The 27,043-nt window shown below is 39.4% G+C and overlaps 1 protein-coding gene and 1 long non-coding RNA gene across 4 annotated transcripts in view; one reads left to right on the top strand and one right to left on the bottom strand.

Moving 5' to 3' along the window:
- The first annotated feature begins 122 nt into the window (after positions 1-122).
- On the top strand, positions 123-6,745 carry LOC147829144 (uncharacterized). Its single transcript, XR_015449568.1, has 2 exons — positions 123-1,703; positions 5,389-6,745. It is a non-coding gene; the product is annotated as an uncharacterized LOC147829144 (long non-coding RNA).
- Kif5b (kinesin family member 5B) overlaps positions 2,286-27,043 on the bottom strand; it is a 51,432-nt gene continuing 26,674 nt past the window's right edge. The window contains exons 14-27 of one of the 3 annotated variants that reach the window (XR_015449564.1): positions 25,212-25,418; positions 23,698-23,841; positions 19,356-19,544; positions 18,446-18,563; positions 17,835-17,900; positions 17,632-17,737; positions 16,426-16,527; positions 15,429-15,489; positions 15,237-15,308; positions 15,000-15,104; positions 13,957-14,173; positions 13,448-13,596; positions 8,251-9,112; positions 2,286-5,642 (exon numbers count right to left, since the gene is read on the bottom strand). Coding sequence is in view for 1 of the 3 variants with exons in the window: in XM_087206994.1 (XP_087063120.1) it covers positions 13,466-13,596; positions 13,957-14,173; positions 15,000-15,104; positions 15,237-15,308; positions 15,429-15,489; positions 16,426-16,527; positions 17,632-17,737; positions 17,835-17,900; positions 18,446-18,563; positions 19,356-19,544; positions 23,698-23,841; positions 25,212-25,418 (1,518 nt within the window). In the remaining 2 variants the exon portion in view is untranslated. Of the gene's footprint in view, positions 5,643-6,635; positions 9,113-13,447; positions 13,597-13,956; positions 14,174-14,999; positions 15,105-15,236; positions 15,309-15,428; positions 15,490-16,425; positions 16,528-17,631; positions 17,738-17,834; positions 17,901-18,445; positions 18,564-19,355; positions 19,545-23,697; positions 23,842-25,211; positions 25,419-27,043 lie in introns of those variants that run through there. The other 2 variants (XR_015449563.1, XM_087206994.1) reach the window with 2 other exon arrangements.

Genomic DNA, 27,043 nt, shown 5'->3' with positions numbered 1-27,043 from the left:
GGCGACGCCCCTCGGCCGTCCTGCCTCCCCTTCCGAGACCGCAGCATCGCTAAGCTTCGCACTGCGCACTGCAGACGGTTCTGTTAGGGTTCGTCATGTCACAGCGCCTGCACGGGGCTTATTGCCAGCTCCAAGCGCAGCGACTTGAGGTCCACAGCTGCGCCTGCGGGGCCCAGGTCGGGCAGCGCCTTCCCGGGCCTTTGCCGGAGCCCTAGCCGCCTGGGGGGGGGGGGGATTGGGGGCCGCTGTTCAGCAGTCTCCCTTTCCCAGTAAGAGCTTTTGTGTGTAAAAATCTGAACAAGCAGCGACAGACACACTGGTGTGGAGACCCGTGTAGGGCATTTCTCTCTTTTCCAACCGTGTATCTAAGTGAGGCTGGGTTTTATTTTTTAAGTGAATGGCTTCTCCCAGTGGACTGCACCAGATTCGAGACAATTTTCAACATATGGTCCAGGCTGGTCTAGAACTCCTGGGCTCAATGGACCCCCAGCAGGTTCCTGCTGGCTGAGACTATGGCTGTGGCCCCCTGCCCCTGGCTATTTGAGCCTTTTTATATTCCACTTAATGTTTGTTTTGCTTTGGTTTTTTGTTGCTGTTTGTTTTTGAGGCAGGGTCTCCCTATGTAGTTCATAACTCACAGCATTCCTCCTGCCTCAGCCTCCTGAGTGCTGGGATCACAGGCATGCACCGCCACACCTGGCCCTTCCACTTAATGTTAATAGCTGTGTATTTTGCTGGAAAAAGTGTGTTTGATTATCACATACCAGCCAAATCCCACTAGTGGTATTTAGATAGTGAATTACCTTCTCAGTTCAAAATTCCAGGACACATTTGTCCTCAATGGTTTCAAGAAACTGGGATTTTTATTTACACACGTAATTTCTGCTTTTGGGGGGTGACTTTTGGACACGTTGAGTTGCAGAGTGGATATGCCTGCATGTATTTGGATATATGAGTTAGAGATTCATTATTATTTACTAGCATATAAATTATCTGAAACTGTGAGATGAAATTAAAATTTGTGGGTGTGTGTCAGAAAGTATGCATTTCCAGAAGAGCAATGGGAACATCAGTATTTAAGGGCTGGATAAAAAAGGCCAGGATGCTGGGCACAGTGGCACACACGTGTAGTCACAGTTAGTCAGCAGGCTGAGGCAGGAGGGTCACTTGAGCCCAGGAATTTGAGGTCAGCCTGGGCAACACAGTGAGACCTGTCTCAGACAATGAACAGGAGTCGAGGAGGGAAAATGAGCTAAGTACAGAGGACAAAGCAAGAGTCCAGAAGGGCAGCGGCACGAACGCCTGGACAGCCCTGGAGGACACAGGGCTCTGCTGGGTGTGAAGCTCTCACAGAGCCACTGCGGGGAGCAGAGTGCCCGCTGGGGTAGGTCAGGAAGGTTCTTTGGTGCCTGCCAGATTCAGGGGCCCAAGCCTCAGTGTCCTTTACTCACCAGCATCTTCCTGGCAGCCTAAGACTGGCCTGCAGGCCTCCTTCCTGTAAGGCTCCGTGTTAGGCCTGGGCAGTTTCCAGCTGTCAGACCCCAGCAGGCCCGACCCTCCGGCACTGCCTCATCTTGAAATGCAACAACTGCAACACTGAGCGAGAACTGGGCCTCTTCACAGATTCTGAACTACAGGGGACCGGAAAGAGGCTCTGACTTCTTCCTGTGTATCCCAGGAACCCTGACGGGACTATTCAGAAGGTACTGGTCTGCAGGGCTGGTGGTCCATGTCTATAATCCCAGCACTCTGGGAGGCTGAGGCAGGAGGATCAAAAGTTGAGCCCGGCATGGGCAACTTAGCAATTTAGCGAGAACTTGTCTCAAAATAAAACATTAAGAAAGGGCCGGGGATGTACTTCAATACAAAGGCCCTGGGTTCAATCCCCAGGAAGGATCACATAACGAAAACCAAAATACTTGCCAGTGGTCAACCACATTCAACGTAGAGACAAACTAAAGACCCCAGGTCTGCCTTAACCTGCTGGCTATGAAACAATTATATGGGTCTCCTAACAAGAAAAATGCATGTCATTTTCAGTTGAATGTTCTCAGCCTTCAAACGCAGGCCTTTGTTCATTCTAATGCGCCTACATCTGCACAAAAGTTCATTTTCAGAGCTGTGTGGCAGGGGCCTGTGCACAATTCCAGTTATTGTGTAGAAAAGCTGTGTGCCTTTTTATTCACAGAGAAAATAATATATCCAAGATGCTCATGTGGGCATTGTCGCTCACACTGCTGCTGTCTGCTCTTTCCCAAGAAACAATGCACATCTGTGGGGATTGCTTAGATTTTGTTATACTACTTTATTTTCCATTTCAAATGGCTTTTCACTAAGTGGGAGAAAGATGAGTTAAATTCTTGAGCTTTTTTTTTTTTTTTTTGTACCGGCGATTGAACTTGGGACCTTGCACTTGTAAGGCAGGCTCTGGAACCACTGAGCTAAATCCCTGGCCCCTTGAGTATTTTAAATAGTTGTTATATAGTCTGATCTTACCTCGAGGAAACATTTCAAAGTTTAGTGTAACATTAATATTATTCTGGCAAGCTAACACGAACTAACAAACATAAAATAAATACTTCAGTGTGGATTATGAAGCCAATACTTAAGGCCAAAGACATTAGCCCTTCCAGGCCTGAATGATTTCTGTGTGGATTTTGTTTTAGAAAATCACTTCTCAGGGCCAGGGATTTGGGTCAGTGGTTCTGCTGCCTGCCTTGAAAGCACAAGGACCCGAGTTTGATCCCTGGTACCAAAAAAAAAAAATAATAATAATCACTTCTCTTCCAACACTACTAAACTACACACTAAAAGTGGTTCAAGATGGTAATTTTTTTTTTTTTTGGTACCGGGGATCGAACTCAGGTCCTTGCACTTGCGCAGAAGGCGGCAAGACCACTGAGCTAAATCCCCGGCCCAAGATGGTAACTTCTATGTGTATGTTACATGTATTTTTTCAAAAAGCCACTTATCTTTTAAATCTTCAAAACTTGGAAGTATTCATGGATGAAGCAGTACTTCTAGTAACCGTTTGAGAGACCTTGAGGGTTTGTCCTCATATAAACCCCGTCCTTCGGGTGCCGATGCCGCATCTATAACCCTACCCAGGATTCTCAGAGATTCACAGCATGAAGAGAAACCTGGTCACCCGAGGCTTTAGGATGAGAATTCAGCATTCCACACGCGAGCAGGCTGACCTCGAGGCTGGGTCGAACTCGCACTACGGCCCAGCACGGTGTTCAAAATGCAGCCTGAGGCCTGAAAGTCCAAGTTCTGGAAAATAGGTCTCCAGTAGCATCGGTCCGCATCTCACCACGCTGCTTCCTAGCAGCAACCACTTTCCTTTTCCCTTTCATCTCCAAATCTGTTACTTCTTAATCCTTCGCGCATTAGCAACTGTTGCAGGAGGCGAGGGCTGAATTTTCAAGGCTGTTAACAGGCACCTCATCCCCTGCCTCCCGACCAAGCTGCCGTGAGCTCAGTAAGCCTGCGAAGCGCCCAGCACAGCTGAGCCACACAGGCTCATCTTCAGGGCTCTCTGGACCATCTTTCAGCCCGAAACAGCTCTGGGTGTGTTCTGCAGGGACCGCTGTCAGGCCTGGGCTGGGCACGTGTCTGAGCCTCCCGCCGATTCCCTCCTGCTGGGCCCTGCTCTCCCGTGCCCCCCCACATCTTTTTCCTAATCTCATTTTGCTGTAGCAATAGCTTCCCAGGAGGGGTTATGGAAGAAACAGAAGAACTGGAGTGTCTAGAAAACTTTCTATTCCACCTACTTGCAGATTTCTCCTCAGAATTTTTAACATATTCATCTATTTTCACCTCATTTCTGACACTGGCACATTCAGTACGTCAGTCCTCTATGGAACCTGTATTTTTTATTTTCTTCGTACTGAAATTCAGTGATGTAGCTTAGTGTGGGTCTAGAGTATTTTTTTGTTTTGAGACAAGGCCTCACCATGTAGGCCAGGCTGGCCTTGAACTCAGTAATCTTCCTGCCTCAGCCTCCCAAGTGCTGGGATTACAGGCGCACATCACCAAGCCTGGAAGTGTGGGTCTATTTTTAACTACTGTGCAGGGCTTTGGAAACAGATGTCCTTGTTAAATCTTCTTGAATTATTTCATTAATAACTTGCTGTTTCTTATGGGATATTTATTATTCAGGTGTGGACTTTTGTACTAGTCTTTCCTATTTTCCACATATCTATACTATTTTGTGGGTGATTTTCTCAACCCTCTGTTTAGTTTTTATTTCTATTCTCATTTACAAATCAGGTTTTGCTTCCTGAATATTCTTTTGTTTAGTTTAATGGAGAAATACTTTACCATTTCAAATCTTGATGATATTAGTGGCATTCTTTGCAGGCGTTTTTGCCTCTGTGGGCCCACACTCCGCTGTATGGATTTCAGGCCTGGCTCATTTCCTGTTCTGAGCCTGCCCCTTCCCCAGTGGTGTCCCTGGAAGGCCTGGTGATTCTTGGCTGTCCAAGTGTACTTTAGAGGGGACAGAAAGCTGGCTGGAAGGTGGCATTACAGCAGGCTTTGTTGAGGGTGGCATTTTTCACTGTGCTGCTTCCCTGGTGTGTTCCTTACTTTGTTCTCATTCCTGAGACAAAATAGCACCCAAAACTAGAGGCGAAGGGGTTTATTTGGTTCACAGTCTGTGGAGGTTTCAGTCCATAATCGGCTGGCTCCGAGGCAGGGATGGCAGAGGAGAAACATGGCAGGCAGAGGAGAAGCATGGTGGGCACAAGGCAGCAAAGGCAATCTAAGTTTTACAGCTTTTTTCTGCCCCTTTTGTGCCACCCAGACTTAGAGAAGGCAGCATCCACGCCCTTAATCCTAGTGCCCTTGAACCTAGCATTGCACCACGAGAATCAATCCCAGCTTCACACACTCTAGATCCAGCCTATGACCACATGAGGCTTTGGGGGGACATCTAGACCCAAACTTGGGGACCCCAGTATCAGCTGTTACATTTTTGACAGGAGAACCTTCTCATTTCCTTGTTAATCATAAGCCTGGCTACCGGCTTACAGACAGCCAAGACGTGTGTTATGCTCCCTATCAGTCCAAGAGAACTGCCTACCAAGGGAAGAGCAGGGTTTTAAAGGGTAACTCATGGCCAAGGGAAAGTCCCCAAGGAGGAACAGATTTTGCTGCAGGTGTGGCTACAGCCCAGTGGACGGCAGAGAACTGTTGGACTGTCCTCAGTGACAGCCGGGCCTGGCACCAGGAGAGCAGGAAGTGACCCTTCGAGTTGCAGGGAGGGTGACAGGTGTGGCTTACGTACAAAGCTCAAGGGTGGTGTTGCTCGGTATGGCGGGGCTGATGGCAGCTGACCCGGACTCCCTGTGAGCAGCGGTAATGAGAAAGTCTCCCTGTCCCAAGGCCAGGTGCCGCCGCCCAGGACCTGGAACCTAGACCTGAACTCTCACCCTGGTGCACCTGCCATGGAACCCAAGTGACCTGCATCCGTCAGTGCATCACGCCACAAGGTCGGTGCTATGTCCAGGACCCCATGCTGGTCTTGCTGACAGTGTCTTCACTTGATGGACGCCTTTATTCTCTTCTGCATCCCATAGCTTAGGTGAGCTGTCTTTCTTTTCAGTGGGAATACCCTTTCTGTTTCCATTTATATTTTCCTGGGAAGGAGAAAAATGATTTGAAAGCCCACAGAGCACGCCTGAAAGATAATAACCAAATAATAAAGGGAAAAATACAGACGCAGCAAAGCAACTCTGTTTTGAACTTGCAAATATAGGAGAAGGGAACCAAACCTATCATCTTTCCTATACAACTATACCAGGGGTAACCAAAGAGCAAAAGGGGCAAATGTCTGTACGGCAGCTAACAAAGGAAGGAAAGCTGGAATACTGCCATTCTACAATCCCAGTTAAGCTGATGGTTGTGGGCAACACCAACAGTAACCAGTAAGCGAGCATGAGACCGGACACTGTGTGGACCCGGTGGACTACACCCCCTTCCCAACAAAATAAAATACATAGGTGACTCTCAGAAGCGTGGATCCAAAACAAATCACGGAAAATACAAAGAACAGAGAAGTATGTTAAATGATATGAAAGGGATTCGCCAAGCAAAATGTGGGGAACTCCATTTGGACTCCTTTAAAATAGTCTGGGGGTGAGTTGTACAAGCAGGGTACAGGTGAAGCAAGATTAGCTGAGTTGATTCTTGTTGAAATGGACCGGTACTTGGGATTCATCCAGTCTGCTTACAATTAACATTTCCACAAAAATGTTAAAAGACTACACCAAACACAACAAATCAATCGCCCCTTGAATTTAGGATCAGTCTTTTTATTTATCCTCTATCTAGACCTGAAGAAGTACTGGGTTAAGTACTCGAAAAACTACTTCAACACCAAAATAACTTCTACACTGGTTGATAAAATAGGACTCAGATGAGCAGAACAATGTAGATTAATGTGAGACTGGAATTCATTCCCTCTCTTAATTTTTCAGCCTACATAGTTAATATCTGTAGTTAAAAGGCTAACACATTAGCAAACAAATTGCTGTATATATGAATATGACATCACTATTCTGTCAAGGCACAGGTCATTCAGTGATGTAAAGTCAACCTAATATCTCATCAAATAAATTTCAAGAAAGCCATTACATTTCAAAAATGTTTCCTTTTTATTTAGACATAAAACACATTTACAGCATGCAGGTTAACTTAAAATTATATGGCATCTTCCCAAACCAATTACCTTTGAGTATATTTTCAAGCACTGAAATAAACCAACATATCCACAAGTAGACTCAGACTCTCTACTGTCACCTCATGGCAAATTGAGTTACAAAAAAATTGAGAATTATGCACAGTAGTTTTAAGTTAAGCAAATAACTTAATTAATTGATCACCATGAATAAATATTACTTTTATTTCACTGAACTTCTCTTCTGAACTACTTATCAATACCATTCAGAGGAACACTAATATATCCAGTCCAAAAAAAAAAAGACACCACAAATTGAAATGTGTCAATATTCTAGATGATCAGAAATTTCCATTTATAAGAATAAATCCTGTGTTTAATGACCTACTTCAGCAAAAAGAGCAGTTCACTGAAAACAAATTTATGAAATTCTTGGTGTATTTTATGAAAGTTTGAAATTATAAATAGAAAAGAACCATTAAGATATTTTAAAAACTTAGCATCATGTATTCTGAACCACATGCTCATTACAATCCATTGTTACACAGCACCGATAACCATGATACGTCTTACAACTACAGAATCAGGTAAGAGGAACAAAATCATTTCCTTTAGGAATATTGCCAAAGAAACAAGTTTTCATTTAAAAAAAATAGAAACGTCTATGTGGATACAGCCAAATGACTCTGCATTTAGGAAACTATCATCATAAAGAGGCTGTAGCACTTTCTTTGTTAACTGTATTACTTTGATCTTGCTGCACCATGCTTTCAACTTCTGGAGCTTTCTTTCTTTAGTGTCCTAAAAGCAACACAATCATTTTAAAGGCTGCAGACTACAACAGCAAGAATTTCTGACTGTTAAAAAAATAAATAAATTTCTTTCAAATTAAAATTATTATAAAAGTGGAGATTACAATAGTTAAGGAAATAGAAAAATAAGCCAATTATGATCTGAGTCTTCGGACTATGGCTCCAATTTATTAATACAAATATCTGTGTATAAAACTTTTTCAAAAAGTTAATTCTGCCAGCCAGACCCTCATACAGAACTTTCCAAGTCTCTGAATTGACTGAATGACCCTATAAACCCATTCTCTGCAAGTTTCTGCTACAGAGCTATAGTAACCTCCATCACTGATGAAGCATATACTGGAATCATTTCCCTATTATTTTTATAGTTGTCAAAAATAAACTGCTGACGTAATTTAATCATCTGAGGAAGAAGTGGCAAACTAGGCACACAGTACTAATTACAAAATCACGAGCAATGGCCAACAATATTATTAGAGGATTATCCGTGACTTGCAAACCATTCAGTATTTCTATACTAAACAAGAGAAATTATAGTGTGTGATTTAGTGTAGCAGGTTAAAAAAAAACTCATAAAGATTTCAGACCAAAATTTACCTATGTATTTTTAATTTTACTGTATCTGTCCTGTTTCTTCAAATTTTCCTCAATTTTCAAAGCCTATAAATTTATATCAGCCAATACGGTATCTAACTAAAATTATGTTTAATGCCATAATATCTTAATTTTACTATATTAAAAATGATAAATTACTACCTGGCCAATTCCTCTATTAGCTGGCAGGCTCATCAGAAAGAAGCAGGGCATTTTTATTCCATCAGCTATGGTAAGTACAGAATAGGAAGAAGAGAGATGCGATTCCTTTTCCAAGTCCTCTCTTTAACTGAGACTTGCTTTTGATAAATGAAATCTTCCCATTCCAAATAATTGGGCAACAGGCACTGCAGGAGACATGATCACTCGCTCAGTCTCAAACGCCTCGCCAGGCAGCTGCAAGGTTTCCATGCTCAGACAACAGTTTTCAGAAGCAAACACCAGAGACAATACAAATCATTTCAACCCTGATTTCATCGCAAACGATTTTAAAATACAGTACTGACCTAATATATTTTGTGGGCATGTAGTGTTTGTTGTAAGTGGTAAAATTTAAGACATTTAATCTAAAATTTTCCCTAAAAAAATTTCCATTTTTCCTAAAAAAAGGAAGACATTTTAGTAGAAAAAGAAAAACAAGCAGCAGAAGTGGCTAGGTAATTGAAACTGAAATTAAAAAACAAACATATAAGCAAAAAGCAAATACAAAAAAGCACAGTCCTATAAGGAACAGTCAGCTTGGCACAGTGAAGACTAAATGTAAGACACAAAAGACAAACTGTGTAATAAATAGGGCCACAGTTGTAAACTGTCATTCTCCCTCCAAAATGCTGAAATTGCACTCTAGTTCTCTTGGGAAGCAGCAGAGTTTACAGGAAGAGTGGGTAGGAAACAGCTGTACAGGGCAGGTATCGTGTATACATTTTTTAGAAAATTATAATTCTACAATCCCAAGGGAATAGAGGTTATAGTCACTGAATGACTGATACTATGTCCTCTTCATGCTTCAATTATTTTTCAATACCTAAAAATGAGGAAGAATAGAGAAATCCTTTTTAGTTTTAACTCATGTTTCACATAATCATGAAAAATGAAGGAAGTAAAATATGTCAACAGTTTATAAACATTTTAGCCATAGCTTTGACCACTTTCCCCAAAATTTAAACAAAAAGCAGTATTAAATGATTTGATTTCTTCTCCTTTTATTTACCTTTTAAGTAGCACTTTACAAGTAGAAAAATGTTTAAAAGGATTTCTGCCCTTCAGTTGTTTTTCCTTCTTCCCCAATAAAGCTATAGGTCAACTGAATATATGGATTACATTTATAGTAAAAAGAAAAAGATGGTTATACTTTGAACCATTACAGTGGTTAGTGACATTCTTAAAGACAACTAACTAGCCGGTAGGTGTCAAGGTAAAAATAAGGGGTGGGGCTGAAGGGTCAGAGACAGACAAATGTTTATGGTAAGAAAAGTGACAGTGAAATTAACCACTGCAGTTTTTGTTTATTGTCCATTCCTGGAGCCATCTGCCATGCTGTTACTGAACCTATTTACCTATGCTTTTAGTAAACTCAACCTATCCAGAGTACTGTGCAAGACAGAAGACCTGACATGAAAAATTGGGAAGTATTGGTATTCTCTCTCTCCCTTTTTTTTTGGTGCCGGGGATCAAACTCGGGACGTTGCGTTTGCCAGCCAGGCACCGGAACCACTGAGCTGAATCTCCGGCCCTGGTATAAATATACTGTCATTTTCCCCCGAAAATAAATCCAGTGTTCTGAAATGTTTTTAACATTTAAAAATAATATAGAATTTCTCTGCAGAGTATTTAACTCTTCAACAATTTAGCACTTAGCCTTCCAACCTAGTTGGAGATTGATTGGTTTTAAGTGCTTTAAACATAAGAACCACTCTCCTTTTGACCAGCTATGAAATTAACATACAGATGGGAGGGGGCATTTTTGAAGCAAGTCTCTATGCATTGACTTCAGGCCTCCCTAGTGTTGGAATTACAGGTATGTGCTATCATGCTTGGCTAACAATTTTTTTTTTTTTTGGTACCAGCAATCAAACTCAGGACCTTGTGGTTGCCAGGCAGGCGCAGTACCACTGAGCTAAATCCCCAGCCCTAACAATGATATTTTTATATGATAATTTTCAAGTCCTGACAACCTAGTTTAGCTGGGTTCTCTACCTCTCATGTGCTAAACTGTCACCAGTACACCAGGAATAGCTCTATGTATTTCTAAGAAATTAGAGAAATGGATGGGCCATTTTCAGTTTGGATGGGAATTTACTGACCAATCCACAGACAATTAAGGCAGTTATTGTATTTCCATCTTAGCCACAAAGAACGACCCTCACCCAAAAGTCCCAGAACAAGGTGTTAAACTGGTGACTCGTAAGCAGACAAGATAAAAAAGGAAGCTTTCCTTATTTTTGGGCAATACTAGGGACTGAACCCAGGGCCTTCAACCCCAGCCCTTTTGAAATATTTTTTATTTGCAGAAAGGACCTCTGGGCTTGAACAATCTGTGAGTACAGGTGTGCAGCACCATTCCTAGCTAGTAATGACATCTTAACTCATGTAATTCTCAAGAACTATTTCCATTTGACTAGTAAAAGGGGCTCAAAAAAGCTATTTTCCAAAGGAGAAAAAAATACAGAAACCATCTGTAATGGGCAGGAAACCAACTATTTCTGTCTACTAAAGTGACCCAATATTAACTATGATATAGTCCAGTCCAAAATGTTCATGTCAATCCAATCAATGCTTCTGATCTACATTTCAATATATAGGGAATAGAAGGGACAGAAGACCAAGGGAATTAGATATGTCAACAATCAGACACACCCAGAAGGAAGTATATGCTCCAGACCACTGGCCTCTTCCTTTACTGTCATTTAAAAGAGGGACTTAAGTAAGTACATGAAAAAATGTCCAGCATTATAGAAATGCAAATTATAACACTGACATTCCAACTTATTCTAGTAAGACTGCTCACTGTCAAGAACTCAACAACAAATGCTGATGAGATTGTGGGGAACAAAGAACCCTTATTTGACCCATTTGGTTCCACTGACCCAGTTATATCTCTTTGGTCTATCCTCTTAGAGAAGCTAAAATCATCCTACTACAATCATACATGCAAACCCATGTTTATAGCAGTACAACTTGCAATATCAAAACCATGGAAGCTGCCTATATGCCCATCAACAGATGAATGGATAAAGAAAATATGATATATATATATAATACACACACACGCACACACACATCATGGAGTACTACTCGGCCATAAAGAAGGATACATGAGTCATTTATAGGAATATGGATGGATTTCGAGACCATAATGCTAAGTAAATATGACGCGGCCTCTCTAATTTAAGAGACCCAAAATAAAAAATAATTTAAACAGCAAAAGAAAGAGCCATGTTAAGAAACAGGGAGGCAAGGCAGACTGTAAAGTTGGGAAGGGGGTCTTGGGGAAAGAGAGCAGGGGGTAAAAAAATGATCAAGAGATATGTATATGTATCAAATACTCAAGATGAATATAAACACTATGTATCACAAAAATGTACTAATTAAAAAAAAGAAAAAGTCCTATTCTAGGAAAAAAAGGAATAAGTAGAAAGAAGGGGTTAATCTAGATAAAACAGACAAGGGATAAAACCAAAGCAAACAGCCCTGGATTACGCCCTGGTTTAGAAAAATTCTCTGTACAAGACATTAAAAAAAAAATGGACAGAGGTTGGGGTTGTACCTCAGTGGTAGAATGCTTGCTTGGCACACAAGCCCTGGGGCTACTCCGCAGCAGCGCATGTGCACACGCACACAAACACACACACACACACACACACACACACACACACACACACACACAGAGACAGGAGAGGGCGACAGATCTGAATGTGAACTGACAGCAGACAGTTTTAGACACTGGTTTTGTTAGGTACAATAATGTTACTGCAGCTATGTAGGAAAATGGTGTGTTACAGAGACTTGTTAAGTCACGAATCTAACGGTTTTTTTTTTTTTGGTACCAGGGATCGAACTCAGGTCCTTGCACTTGTGCAGCAGGCGGTGAAACCACTGAGCTAAATCCCTGGCCCAACGAATCTTATCTTTTCTGCAGAGGAATTTTTAAAAGAACTAAAATAAAGCAATTAAAAGTAGAACAAAGTTAGATTCAAATTTAGGTGGAACTCTGAAGTCCTTTTCATCATAGAACCCTTTTAAATTGATAGCTATTAACTAATCATACTGTAGAAGAGAATGTTCAGAGTATATTTCTAAGCTAAAAAGCAGGCACATGTACTAGAATAAATGTTGTATGTTACTTGAATAGTTATTAACAGTTCAAATTGTTTAATTAAAAATAAATACAAAATTCAGAAATCTGTTAGAAAAAATCATTCATAGTTTCTAATGGAAAAGGGACACAGAGATGCATTAAAAAAATAATGGCCCAATAAATATACATATAAAAATCCAACTTCAGTAATAAACCAATGAGATGATATTTTTGCTTATTAGAAGTTTTGTTTTATTTTGTTTTTGCAGTTCTAGGTATTGAACCAGAGCCTCCATGCTGTGCTGCTTCCCTAGCCGTCTTTTGAGTTTATTTTTTTTTTCCGTACCGGGGATTGAACTCAGGTCCATGCGCTTGTGAGGCAGGCGGTGGAACCACTGAGCTAAATCCCCAGCCCAGCCCTAGCCTTCTTTTGAAGCAGGGTTCTACTAAGTTGCCCAGGGAGCTTGAACTTGCAATCCTGTCTCAGCCTCCCACACTGCTGCGATTATAGTTATGTACCACCACATACAGCTGGCTCTATTAGAAGTTTAAAACCATTAATACTCAATGCTGGCAAGGATGCAATAAAAGACAAAATTCTTAACTATTAGGTATTTTAGTGCAGTCTAAAACCTTAAAAATAATTACACTTTGTACTTTCTAGAAATAATCTAAAAGGTGATGAAGTATAAGAAAAGATGCTTCATATTTTAAATTTCATTATAGAATTTCAATTTTGGAAACAAATTAATATATTTTATTAAACTTCCAGTAAAAGTTGTAAAACATGATATATTTATTAGTCAGAATACTAAGAACTATTAAACATGATCTAATATGTTGGATTTAAAACCAGTAAGAACTCAACTCTGAATATATAGCATGAGCTGAGCCATGAAAACATAGAAATCATGCTAGTTACTTTTATAAAAGCATATACATTAAAAGAAAATCATGACACTAACATGAGAATTAAAACATTCCAAAAAAGCCGCCTAGCAACCAACAGCTCAACATTTCCAGGTATAGGTACGCTTCAAAAGCCAGACATGAAACACACACCTGTGAATATGCACACGTTTACACCTGCTTGCCTCCACCACCTCGAAGTGCTACTGGCTGGCTGTTCTGGACAAATGCGCCTCCTCCACGAATCGCACTTGGATGAGTTGGAGAAGCTGCTGGATGCTGCCCAGGACGAATAGGTTTAGCTAACATGAAAAACAAAGTCTGAATTAGAATAAGGCATAAGACACAACTGCAATGACTCTTACATCTTTTTTTTTTTTGAGGTGGAAGACAGGGTTCTCACTATGTAGCCCAGGCTGGCCTTTACTCATGGTGACCCTCCGGTCTCACCCTCCTGAGTGCTCAGATCACAGGTGTGTGCCACCACATCCAGCCCAAGTCTTTATTCTCTCTTCCTTCCTAATTGTGTTGATTTCGTACGTTAGAAATCAAAGCCAGCCAAATTCCACCAAGACAAAACATAAAATTCAGATAATGCTTTCAACTAAATCAAAGGGTTCAAACCAAGCATAGCTTAAGGGTTCCAGCATCCCCTTACTAACCAATCTGTGCAGAATGCCCTCTTCTGGCCATGTTCTTTGACCGGACTGCTTCCTTTATGCGGTCTACTTCTTGCTGATAGCGCTTGCGATCACGAGATGCATTTTCTTTGGCTTCTTTCAGTGCTGACTCCAAAGCTTTCACTCTCTCGGCTGTGGCTCGAAGTCGCTTCTCTAACTTAGGAAGTTCACAGCGAAGATCTGCATTGTCACGTACCAACTGGAGGCACACAAAGAAAACAGGGTTTCTTGCTTTAACAAACTGCAAGCATTTCATACTTATTCTATTAAATTTTTCCACTTAGCTAGTTAGGGAAGAACATGCAAGAACACACACATTCATACACACATTTCTCACAAAGATAGACTTCATTTTAGAGGACTGGACTGACTGGGTTGTTCTTTACCCCTGCTAGGCAAAGACAATAAACTAGAAAGTAGCAATTGTGCATGGTGCTTTCTTCAATAAAACTAATCTGGTGAAATGAATATCCTTTTAGGTACATTAAAAGCACAAGTAGCCTAAGTTTGGCAAGCCCCTTAGTAAGTGAAGACAAGAAAAGCAAGGGAGGTTGAGGCAGGAGGACTGCTATAAGTTCAAGGCCAGCTTGGGCTACATGGTGAGGTCAAGGTTAGCCTGAACTACACAGCGAGACACTCTCTCAAAAAAACCACAGCAAGCATCACTTCTTCAAGGAAAAAACCCTTCCCCATTATATATTTCTGAGAATGGGGCAATAAATATAAAAAGACCAAAAAAGGATAAACAAAAGATTGTATATTAACTGCAAAAACCTATCAAGTAAATTAAGAAAAAATTGAAAGTCCTGAATTTCTACAGAGGAAGAATACATGTTCTCTTTCATAATACAGTTGTTAAAAACATCAACTCCTCTAAAGTTGCAGCTTCTTTATATAATTAATTAACAATGAAGTGCCTCGGGGTATAAAAACCTCTTAGGACTCTGAAGGATTAAAATGCTTTCTGCTCTTCCATTTTTGACTCTTACAATGTTGCAGGCCCCACAGAACATATTCTTTATTACCTGCTTGTGCACCTTAGTGAGTTGTTCAAGATTATTTTCAAGAAAGGAGATTTTCTGCTTTTGGGCAGCACTGCCTCCAGTGTCATCAGAATCGATCTCGGCGCTCTGAGAAAAGGAGGTCGACAGGAGACTTTAAGGAGCAAAAAACCGAATCTGAATGACACACACTGACACGACAAAGTAGAATGATCTCATTTCTGACATGAATCATCACCTGCATCTGCAGTACTGTGTTACCTTTTTAACTCTGGTAGCCAAGTCCTGAACAAAAAGCTTGCGTAGATTGTGCAAAGTCTGAAGCTCTTTTGCCTTTAATTCAGAACAGAAATATTTTTGGAATCAGTTTTCAAACTCCAAATTAGCAGGTGGGGGCGGGGGGGGAAACCCATACAATACTCCCAATCCTGTTTATTTTCGTATTTTTCTTACCACTGTCTCTTCCAAACCCTTCAAGTCTTGTCGTGCTTGCTCTCGTCTGTCCTGCATAACCCTAGTGGCAGAGAACACACACACCCATGTATTATTATCTGATTCCAAACTTCTACCCTTATGTATAGCACAAGAGTTGACTCAAACCTTTTTTCATCTGAAAGGATTAGTTACTAAGCTCAAATGAGAAAGATACTTATATAACCTCTTAAACCTGTAGTTTAGAGAAACCATCCTCATGTAACAATGGAATGGAAGAGATGAAATAAAATGTAACAGAATTCAAATAAGAATGACTCAAATTTTTATTTTAAAATGTGCCACATGTAGCATTATACCACTATTTATCCAAAATGATATTAATTGGGAATTACAGTACTACAAACTGTCAGAGACTAACATTTTTACATGAAAATTATTCTAAATAAAACTGTGGCTGTAATTCAGAACAATCTTTATAAAATCAGCTCTGAACTGGACCTGATTGTATAACTGTTTTAATGAGAGCAACTGATTTACCAAGTGTCTCTCACAAACCGAAGGTATGTGGAAAATTTTAATCTTGAGTTTTCTACCTACTCAGATTCTATAAAACCGAGTATTAACTCCGCAAATGAGAAAAAGTAAACAGTTAAAACCTCTGAAAAGACAAAGCAAAACAATAATTGTATTTTATGAATAATCAAACCTGACAAATTTTCAGTTTGTGGTAGATATTAAAATTTTCTAAATTAATGTCACTTTTTAGGCATATTTTTATGATTGTTCTTAAGGTAATATGGTGACAAAGAGACAGCAAGCACATTTGTAAATCAGAGTCTAAAGCTTGAGTACACTGTTGATGAGACCTTGCTTTCCTTAATGCGAAGTGTGTGGTATAGTTATTTTGAGTTCTTAGACATAGATCAATTCAGAAGACTGATATGCCCAAGGGGAATACCTAGAATCCTCTAACATACTTTTTTACTTTTAAACGTTAATTACAACAATTACTCACGTAAGTTCATGTAGTTTTCTGCTCTTTTCCTGATCTGTAGCTTTCAATTTCTCATGTTCTACTCTTAGACGTTCTTGCTCTAACATCATTTTCTGGTTTTGGCTGACAAAAAGAGAAAAAAAGAGAACATGTAAGACAGGTTTAACCTCAGAGTTTTCTAAATGTCACATCAAAAATGATCACAAATATATTAAGTACTAAATTCTATAATCTTGTATTACAAATACCCAAGGCCTCTTCTGTCAAGGCCATACAATATTTTTTATATTCTGATTTGAAATGCTATTATTCTAGTCTCTGAACCTTTTCCTCTACTTCCAATGGATAGTAATAAGACCCATATCCCAAATTTTCTAATCACTTTGTTTTGATACTGTTCTCTGGTTCTTACTAAGAATCATTAAAGATCTCTAAGTTTTATTAAGTCTGTATAAGAATGCAGCTCCAGAAGTAGTGACAATGGCTTCCAGATATACTTAGATGACAACGTCTATTTAAAAATAACTTCTGAGGGGCAGGGATTTAGCTCAGTGGTTCCTCTGCCTGGCTCACAAGCACAAGGTCCCGAGTTCGATTTCCAGTACCAAAACAAACAAAACTTTTAAAACCTACACTTTCCAATTAAGCTTTTCTTTCAAATGATTTGTAAATTTTGGTACCTATTTGGAATGATGAGTTTAGACAGGATTTTGTTTCTTTTTCCTGAATATTTAAAACCAAAATATGTAGGAAAATTTTTCCAAAACTTGACCTAGACCTTAAAAGTTTTACTCATAAATGGGAAAATCACTTTCCCACTCAAAATTTTCATTTAAAACTGCAGGTTTTAAACAAGGATATATTGTTCATTAGTAACCTATTCCTCTGTCTTGTCAATCTTGCCCGATATAGTGGTGCATGCCCATAATCTCAGCACTCTAGGAGGATGAGGTAGGAGGATTTCAAGTTCAAGCCTAGCCTGGGCAACTTATAAAGATGCTGTCTCAAAATTAAATATAGGGCCGGGGATTTAGCTCAGTAGTGCCGTCGCCTGCCTCACAAGCACAAGGACCTGAGTTTGATCCCCAGTACCAAAAGGGTCTAAGAGATGTAGCTTGGTGCGAAGCTGCCCCAGGTTTAACCCCCAGTACACAAACGTACATACGTACACAGTCAAGCTTTCCATATGAGTTTCTAATGTTGAAGACAAAGAAGTATTATACTTACTCTTGAAGATCAGTTATAAGTTTTTCTTTTGCCTCAACTTCATCTCTCAAACTACTGATTTGTTTTTGATGAGTTTCCCTGTGACTCTGGATCTGCTGTTCAACAGCTTGCTACAATTTTTTGGAAAAAAGAATATTAAAGTCAGGCTAATGAAAATTAATAATGATGAATTAAAGTCAATGGAACCCAATGTAACATTAAACTTGCCTTAACTTCATTTGCAGTCTGAACTTTATTTAAGTGCTCCTTTTCCATTTCGTGGACCTTTTCTGTGTAGGTAGGAAGGAAAACAGAAGGGCAAAATAAGCTTTAAGGCTTCTGTTTTGAACCAAGAAAAAATGCCTCATGAGTAGCATGTTCCTCAGCAGTACTCTAGAAGCTCAACGATACCTTGACCAGTATACTGAAGTTAAATTCACTGTGTTGACATGAAGGGAAATGAGAATGCTTGTAAGGTCCCTATGTTAAGATTTACATGCATCCACATACATAAAAACTTTGTAGCTTCACGGGCAATTCCTAGATTGGCTACTGACATATTCAAACACAATCTCAAAAATGTCAAAGCCAAATTAAACTGTATGATTTGCCTCTCTTCCCAAGTTATTCACATTCCCACTATTTTCTGCCAGCCTGACTATAAAAGTACAATGACGCTAAAGTGTAAAAAGAAATCAAGGGCCGGGGATTTAGCTCAGTGGTTCCGCCGCCTGCCTTGCAAGCAGAAGGACCTGAGTTCGATCCCCAGTACCAAAAAAAAAAAAAAAAAAGAAATCAATGTAGTTACAACTCATGAACAACTGGAAGCTAATACCTTGTGCTCGAAGCTGTACCAGCTCCTCACTGAGAGAATCGACAGATTCCTCCAGCTGTCTTTTCTTTTGCTCCACATTTTGAAGATACTCAGTCAACGACTTGATTTTGGCTTCGTGCTTTGGGAAAAAATATACTGATAGGAAGCAGAAAAAAACCTCACACATACTTTGTTGTTAAGAATATCTGAAAGGAAGCAAGTTTCACTGATATATCTAAATACATGGAAAACGTGAAGGGATTTTATCCTGAAGTATTCAGAGATCAGATTTAAAACATTAAAGAAGTTAACTAATTAAATGGTCATCTGCATAGCTCATGGCACTTACAAACTAAGACACTAAAGGCTGAAATACATGGTAATGTTCTTACAGTAACCTCCACGTAGTATTACTTACTACCTGCCATTGAAATTTTCTATCTTGGTGAATGCCCCCTACTAACCTAATGCTAGAATGGGTCCCCTACAGTTTGGCTTACCCTGGAATAATTCTAGAGTCTTCAACAGTCACCTCAGTCTAGTAAACTTCTATACTTCATATTGGCAAATATAGCCCAGATAAACTATTTAAGTTGTAATGCAGGGAGACTAGAAAAACAACTTGATCAAATTAAGCTTTTTATTACTAAAAATAATTTACAGCCAGGCATGGAGTCCCAGCACTTGGGAGGCTGAGGCAGAAGAACTGCTGCGAGTTCAAGGCCAGCCTGGACTACACAGTGAGTTCAAGGCCAGGCTTTACTACATAGTGAGACTCTGTCTCAAAAAAACAACGCCCCCTCCAAAAGCCTACCGAAGCTCATTCTCCTGAAAACCTTTCTAAGAAATGAAATTTAATATTAATATTAATAATATTTTATTTTGAAATAAAATATTGAAAAAACGAGGTAAGTTTGGTCCAAACACCTACCTGAGAAATACGAAGCTGGCATGCTGCTAACTCTTTTTCATTTTCTTCCATCTTCTTGTTGCTCTCAGTCTGTGTGCTTTCTAACTGTTTGCAGCGCTTCACCACCGTTTTGACCTCTGACTTCATCTTGCTAATGTACAGCCTGGCGACAGTGAATTCTTCATCTATCATGCCAGTTCCCTCAGGCTGCTGTGAGATTAAAAAAGTGAAATAAAAAAATGTTAAGCCAAAAGTGTGCACTGTATGTTTTCTCAAGATTTTAAAATCTTAAAACAAAATTTAATATACAATATTCATAGGAAATATGAAATTTAGTTTTTTCTTTTATTACTACTTTAATAAGGGGTAAACTTTAAAAAAGGGTAAACACAGCTTACAAATCTTTGTCTTTCTTAACAAGAGGATGTTTAGGTGGCAGGAAAAGGATGACTTTTTTTTAAAGCTCAACAAGGAAGAATCGTGGTCAATGCACATTCTTTAAGTTTTATGACTTTCATTACAAAATTCCACAATATTATGAAGTCCTGGAAGGAAGAAATAAAATTGTCTTTTCTTTTCTTTATTTTTGCTGATGACATGAATGTCAAGAAAAATTCCTGAAACTAATAAATACAGTGAGATTTTAGGATACAAAGTTAATATATAAAAAGTCAACCATTTTCAGTACACCAAAAATAAACAACTAGAATTAAAAAACAACAATATATTGCATATTAGAGCATTCAAAAAAAGGTGGGGGGAGAAAAGACAAGAAATATAAATCTAGCTGGTTGCAGTGGTGCATGCTTCCAATTCCAGTAGTCTGGGAGGCTGTGGCAGGAGGTTCACAAGTTTGAGCTCAGCATGGACAACTTAATGAGACTCTGTCTCTAGGTAAAAACTTAAAAAGGGCTGAGGATGTAGGTCAGTGCAGAAGCCCTGGGTTCAAACCACAACACTGGGGAAAAAAAAGCATAAATCTAACATATATAAGATCTACAATAGTAAACTCCAAAACTCTGATGAGACTATAATCAATAAAAATTAGAGCAAGTTATTTTGTATGAAAAGCCAATACAATACTAAACAACAAAGACTCACACTCAAGATCTACTGTGGGCCTACAGTACTCAGGGCGCGCAGCAGTCTCCCTTCCCCTGGAGGATATGTGCCAAGATGTTCTATGGATGTCTGAACCACTGACAGTCATAAAAAACCTCATACATACATACACCTATGGTAAAGTTTAACTATAAATGAGGTACAGGAGGAGAATAACAATAATAATGAACCAGAAGAATTTTAAGAATATACTAGAAGGGGCCAGGGATGCAGTGCAGTGGTGTCGCACCAGCCTGGCAAGAGCAAGGTACTGAGTTCGATCCCCAGTACTACACAAAAGAAAAACCCCCAAGGGCCAGAAATTTAGCTCAGTGGTTTCGCCGCCTGCTGCGCAAGCGCAAGGGCCCAAGTTTGATCCCCGGTACAAAAAAAAAGAAAATCCCCCACAAAAAAACTACTAGAAGGGTTATTCTAAATTATAAATTATTTACTTCTGGAATTTTTCCATTTAGTATTTTCAGGCCACAGTTTACTGTAACTGAAACCAGAGATAAAATGGTAAGGGGTACTGCACAGGACTGACACAGGAGGACGACAGCGGGACAGAACAGAGCACCCAGGAAGGAGCTCAGAGAGTCAGCTGGTCTCTGATAAAGGGGCAGTGGCAATTCAAGGGACAAAGAAGAGCTTTCAACAAATGGTGCCAACACATCCACAGGCAAAGTAAATCCTGAACCATACTTTACCCTTTTCAGAAAAGTTAACTCCAAATGGACTGCAGACCTAAATGTAATTCCAAAACTAAATAAATTTTGGAAGATAACGTAAGAAAATCTTGGCCTTGAGTTTGGTGATGAATTTTTTATATACAAGACCAAGAACAACCCACGAAAGAAGAAATGTCTAAGTCAAACTACATTAAAATTAAAAACTTCTGCTTTTGCACTGTTAAGAAAAAATAGGAAGGGGCCAGGGATTTAGCTCAGTGGTTCCACTGCCTGCCTCGCAAGTGCAAGGTCCTGAGTTCAATCCCCGGTACTGAAAAAGAAAAAGAAAAAGAAAAAGAAAAAGAAAAAGAAAAAGAAAAAAAAAGGACAAAGCACAGAATGGAGAAATACTACAAAATACTATTCAATAAAGGATTTACATCCAAACCACACAAAGAACTTTAAAAACTCCACAATAAGAAATCAACCCAACTGCAAATTAAAGTAACTATGAAATAATACTATACACTGGAAGAACAGCTAAAATAATAAAAACAGACATCAAATGCTGGTAAAGATGTGAGGCAACAAAATCTCTCCATTCATTGCTGGCAGGAGGGCAAAATGCTACTGCCACTTTGGAACACAGTGGAGGAATTTCTTGCAAAGCTAATGGGCAGCCTTAACATCCATCTCTTCTTTTTTTTTTTTGGTACTGGGGATCAAACTCAGGACCTTGTGCTTGCAAGGCAAGCCCAGCACCACTGAGCTAAATCCCCAGCCCTTAACATCCAATCTAACAAACACACTTGTATATTTTTACCCAACTGAACAATGAAACTTATATCCACAGAAAAACCTGCACATGAATGTTTAGCGCAGCTTTGTTACTGCCAAAACTTAGAAGTAACTGAGTAGGTGAACAGATGAACTATGTCACATTCATAAAATGGGCTATATTATTCAGTAATAAAAGAAATGTTCTATCAAGCCATAAAAAGATACAGAAGAGGGGCCAGGGATTTAGCTCAGTGGTTGCGGTGCCTGCCTCGCAAGTGCAAGGTCCTGAGTTCGATCCCTGGTACAAAAAAAAAAAAAAGATACAGAAGATCCATAGAAGTATACTGCTAAAGGAAAACCAGTTTGAAAGGGTACATACTATATTAAAAGTCCAACTTTATAACACTTTGGAAACTGAAACTGCAGAGATGGTAAAAAGGGTTGTTGCTAGGAGTTCAAAGGGCAACAATGAATAGGTAATGCACAGAGGATTTGCTAGGGTGGTGAAATTATTCTATACAATACTGTAACAGTAAAACTATAAACTTAGACAGCTGGGTGTGGTGGCACATGCCTATAATCCCAGAATTTGGAAGGCTGGGCCAAGAGGATTGCCATGAGTTTGAGGCTATTCAGTGCTTCATAGTGAGTTCAAGGCCATTCTGAACTAATAGCAAGATCTTGTTTAAAACAAACAAAACCCCCCCCAATAACTATAATATTATGTATCTGAAGAGTCATATAACTGTGAAACTGAACTATATAGTAAAAAATCAACCAAAACATCAACAACAAAAAAAACATATGGGACTTAGCCAGGCATGGTGATGGATACCTATAATTCCAGCACTCTGGGAAGCTGAGGCAGGAGGTTGGTCGCAAGTTCAAGCCCAGTCTGGGCAACTTAGCAACATTTTGTCCCCAAATAAAAAAGGGCTGGGGACAATGTAGCTCAGTGTAAAGGCCCTGGGTTCAAATTCTATTACCGCAACAAACAAAACCAACATTAGCATCTTTCAAAAGATTTCTATGGAAAAGAAGGTACAGATAAAAGTATGGTAAAACTGTAGTAACTGATAACTATGGAATTCATTATATTAGTCTAATTATGTTTAAAATGGTTCAAACTAAAATGTTTCTAGAGATTTAAGTACTACTCATCTTTTATTTTTTAAAGGCAAGGTTTTGCTATGTAGTCCAGGCTGGCCTTGGACTTGTGGAGATCCTCCTGCCTCAGCTCCCTAGTGGCTGGGATTATACATATGTGCCACTACATCTGGCTTCATCTTTTACTTTTTTTTTTTTTGGTACCGGGGATCGAACTCAGGTCCTTGCACTTGCAAGGCAGGCGGCGGAACCACTGAGCTAATTCCCAGCCCTTACTTTTTTTTTTTGTGAGACAGAGTCTCACTTTGTAGGGGCAGTGATGGTATGTGCCATCATCTTTTACTTTTATTTAAGCATTTAAAGCAACAAGAAGCTAATTAATGTATGAGTTTCCTCCCTTAGCTAATTTTCACTATTGTTACAAGCAAATACTTTCATAAATGGCAATTTATTAAGACAACTTCTAAGTGCACCATCTTCACACAGTTGAGGAAAAGAACCAAACACGAGGTCCAGTAAGTGCTACTCATTGAACAGTCTGTTTAGGGCCGTCCTCCACTCCTCTCTCCTCCTTTATGGAAAGTGGAGTTAATACCTTGTAGCACATGTGTCTGTGTGAGGACAGGGTTCGAAAAGAATTTTGTGAAAGTACTGAACAAAGTACAAGCTATCCACAGTCATCTTACTTAGCAGGTTGCCATATTTACCTTGACATCATTGTTTCCCACAGCAATCCCTATTTCCGCAAGGTCTTTCAGTAAAGACGCCATCATCTCAGCTGCTCTTTTTTTCTGGTGGTTGGTCATTTCCTTAAGTTTCTGAAGCTCAGCATCTATACTCACTAATGTTGCCTTGCAGAATTAAAAATAAAAAGTAGCATTAAACTATTAAGGAGATCAAATACTCTATTTTTAATGCAACACAGTGATTTTCAGTCAATGTATTTTGGTAATGATGCCATCATTTTCAAGTGCTTGTTTCTTGTTTGGCTTAATTATCAGAAGGGTGTATGTCCACCCAGTTTAATCTACATATGATACCAGTCCCCTTGAAGCTCTCAAAACAGCATAAATGCTACTACTATAAATGTTCAAATTATAAGAAATTTTCTCCATTCACTAACAATAATATTATCTAAGCATATAAAAAGATTCTAAACACTAGGGGTTGCTAACTCCTATAGCAAAGGAGTGCTGATTTCGGCTCCACAATTACAACTGTCTTAAAGACCAAAACCCGCATCAATCTGCAGTTCTAAGAAAGTCCTGTTTTTCCACTAAATAGAAATCAGCTTTGCCAATATTATAACTCAGGTAAAGCTCTGTGGTATTAAACTGTAACTTCAAGCCAATTAACTGTTAACTTTGGAGATTAGAAATGGAAAATGAACTGATCAGGGGCAGAAAAACTTTTAGGAGTGCTACTTTGTAGCTCTGAGTGCTTTCCTCTGTATAAGTGGACATAAATATGGAACTAGGTGGTGGGCAATGATCCCTAGTACAACCAGGTGATTTCTAAAGAAAAAGCAGGCATTAAAGACAAAACATAAGCAGACAGCTGATCAAGAGTGATACTCAAACAGTCAGCTTTCATAGACTACTGCTGGCATCACTGCCCTATTATAACAACACATAAAAATCTCCATCTACTAGAGAACCACAAGATTCTAGTCTGAGGTGAAGGCAACTATTCCAGGTTATGAGAATAGAACAGTGAACAAAACAAATTATATGAAGCTATACTATATATCCTTATGACTACTCCAAAAATTCACTTAAATAGCTTTTTATTTTGAACAATCTAATAGTTTATAGTAAACAACTAGGAGCTTTTAATTTGTTTTCCCTTTAACATTAAGAGTTACAGCAGAAAGAGCCAATATCTTTTAAAATACCATGTAAGGGGCCAGGGATTTAGCTCAGTGGCTTCACACTGCCTGCTACGCAAGCGCAAGGAACCGAGTTTGATGCCCGGTACCTAAATAAATACATAAATAAAATAAAATACCATGTAAGTTACTTATTAATAGACCTTTCAGATACCAAGAAGGTATCTCTATTTCTAAGACTTCATATACAGGAGGAACTACAGTTGAGACATGAGGCCTTTGAGAATAGATGCTATTAGTCACAGGCTTATACAGAAATAAGTTAACTTAAATAATTTTTCAATTAACATTTCTTGTCATGAAGTATTAAGCTAAGCCAAAACTATATCCTACCGATTTCTGATTCAATTCATCACTAAGCAATTCATATTGCTTAGTTTTATCTTCAACTTCCTGAGACTTCTGATCATAGTTGACAGCAAGTTCCTCCAAGGCCTGTAAAACTTCTTTTACTTCTTCTTTAGAAGCATCGTTTTCTGCTTGAAGGCGGTTCAACTCAGCTTGCATATTGTCTTGATCTCTTCTGGTAGATGCCAGAAGCTATTAAGAAAGAGTAAAGTATCCATTTTCACCAAAAGTATACAGGTTTAAAAAGAAAAAAAAAAATTTCCTTCATCACTCAATAACAGGCACAAGGGAAATGAAGCGTGGATGCTTCTAGGTGTGCCAACATTTATTCACTCAGCAGATTTATTGAGTATTTACTATATTGTAGGCATGATACCAGCCACTGTGGCAGATAGGAAATAAAATCAAGAATTTGCCTTTGAGGAATCTACAAAAAGAGAAGACATGTATGTACATAAATGTGCATGCAGTACAAGACAGAACGAAAGAGCTAAAAAAGAGAAACAGGACAGAAAAAAGAAAAAGGGAGCTATTTCCAGAGGGAAGTGAGAGAGAAAACTTGGATAGAACAGGCAAATTATAGCCATGTACCAATTAATATAAGAGGAGAAAAAGGTATTCTGGACTCATCAATAGTATACACAGAAATAAGAAACTAGATATTCAGAAGACTTGCTCAAAAGTTTAGATTTTCTTTGGAGAAGAGTGGCATCTGTGTTACGCCTTGGATACCCTAGTATCGGCGGGTGTCTAACTGGAGGACAGACAGGAGAGCAAGCACACGAGCACTGCCATCAGCAGGCCAGTGGCTTCTTAGTAAGGACACCTGAAAATGTGCACATGTTGGGTTTGGGGGAGCAGTGCTAGGGCCTTGTGCGTACTAAGCAAGCTCTCTCCTCCTAAGCTACATTCCTAGCCCTGTGGGAGTGTTGCTGAGAGTTAACAGCACTGAGGAATGGGGGGTCAGGGATACCAAATGTTCTGTAAGGTATAAAAGGAAAAAAGTCATCCTTCCCAAATGTAAATAGGGCCCTTTGAGAAACAACGCTGTAATTGAAAGAAGGGTAAGGATGAACACAATAGGATTAATTTCACTTATGGGTCAACCAGTGAAGATAAAGATGTAATTTTTTTTATACAGTGGAGTATCTGCCATAAAGGATGAGCTTCAGACATTTCTAGTTAAATAGATGCACCTTGAGACCGTACTCAAGTGAGATAAATCGGACCCATGTGTTTAAATATCAACCACACTGTTTCTCTGGTGTGGGAAACTGAAAGTGGAAATAAGGACTAAAATGTATGACAGATATTGGGAAATGGGAAGAAAATGTTCAAAAGGGAAGAGGAACAAGGGAGAAAAGAAAGAGACGTGAAAATAGAAGGAAAAATTGGAAATAAAGCTTTTGTACATAGTGAGAGGAGGGGCTTGAGGGAAGGAGGAAATGGGAAAGGAGGCAGGATGTATCATGTACAGGTCCAAATTCTCCATGGTAAGTGTTATCATTACATATGCCTAAAATGCACCAATAAGGGTTTTGTGAGGCAGGCGTGGCTTCTTGATTTCTTTTTTTTGATACCAGGGATCGAACTCAGGACCTTGCGCTTGTGAGGGAGGCGTGGTACCACTGAGCTAAATCCCAGCCCTAAATGTTTTGCTACAAAAAACCAAAAATCTCACTGATGGTGGTATCTTTTCCTACTGGCGCTGTACAATCTCTCATCCCAGGAAACTCAAATAAGGACCATTTTCTCAATTACCCACATGCAGTTCTTGCTGAGATTAAATCAGGGTCCAAATTAGGTGACAAGAAGGC

The sequence above is a fragment of the Heterocephalus glaber genome, unplaced genomic scaffold (assembly GCF_053883595.1).
Source record: "Heterocephalus glaber isolate CG9 unplaced genomic scaffold, H.glaber_assembly_v1.0 deba00000738, whole genome shotgun sequence".
Classification (NCBI taxonomy): domain Eukaryota; kingdom Metazoa; phylum Chordata; class Mammalia; order Rodentia; family Bathyergidae; genus Heterocephalus; species Heterocephalus glaber.
Note: the sequence above shows the minus strand (reverse complement) of the source record. Positions and strands in the feature narration are given on the sequence as shown.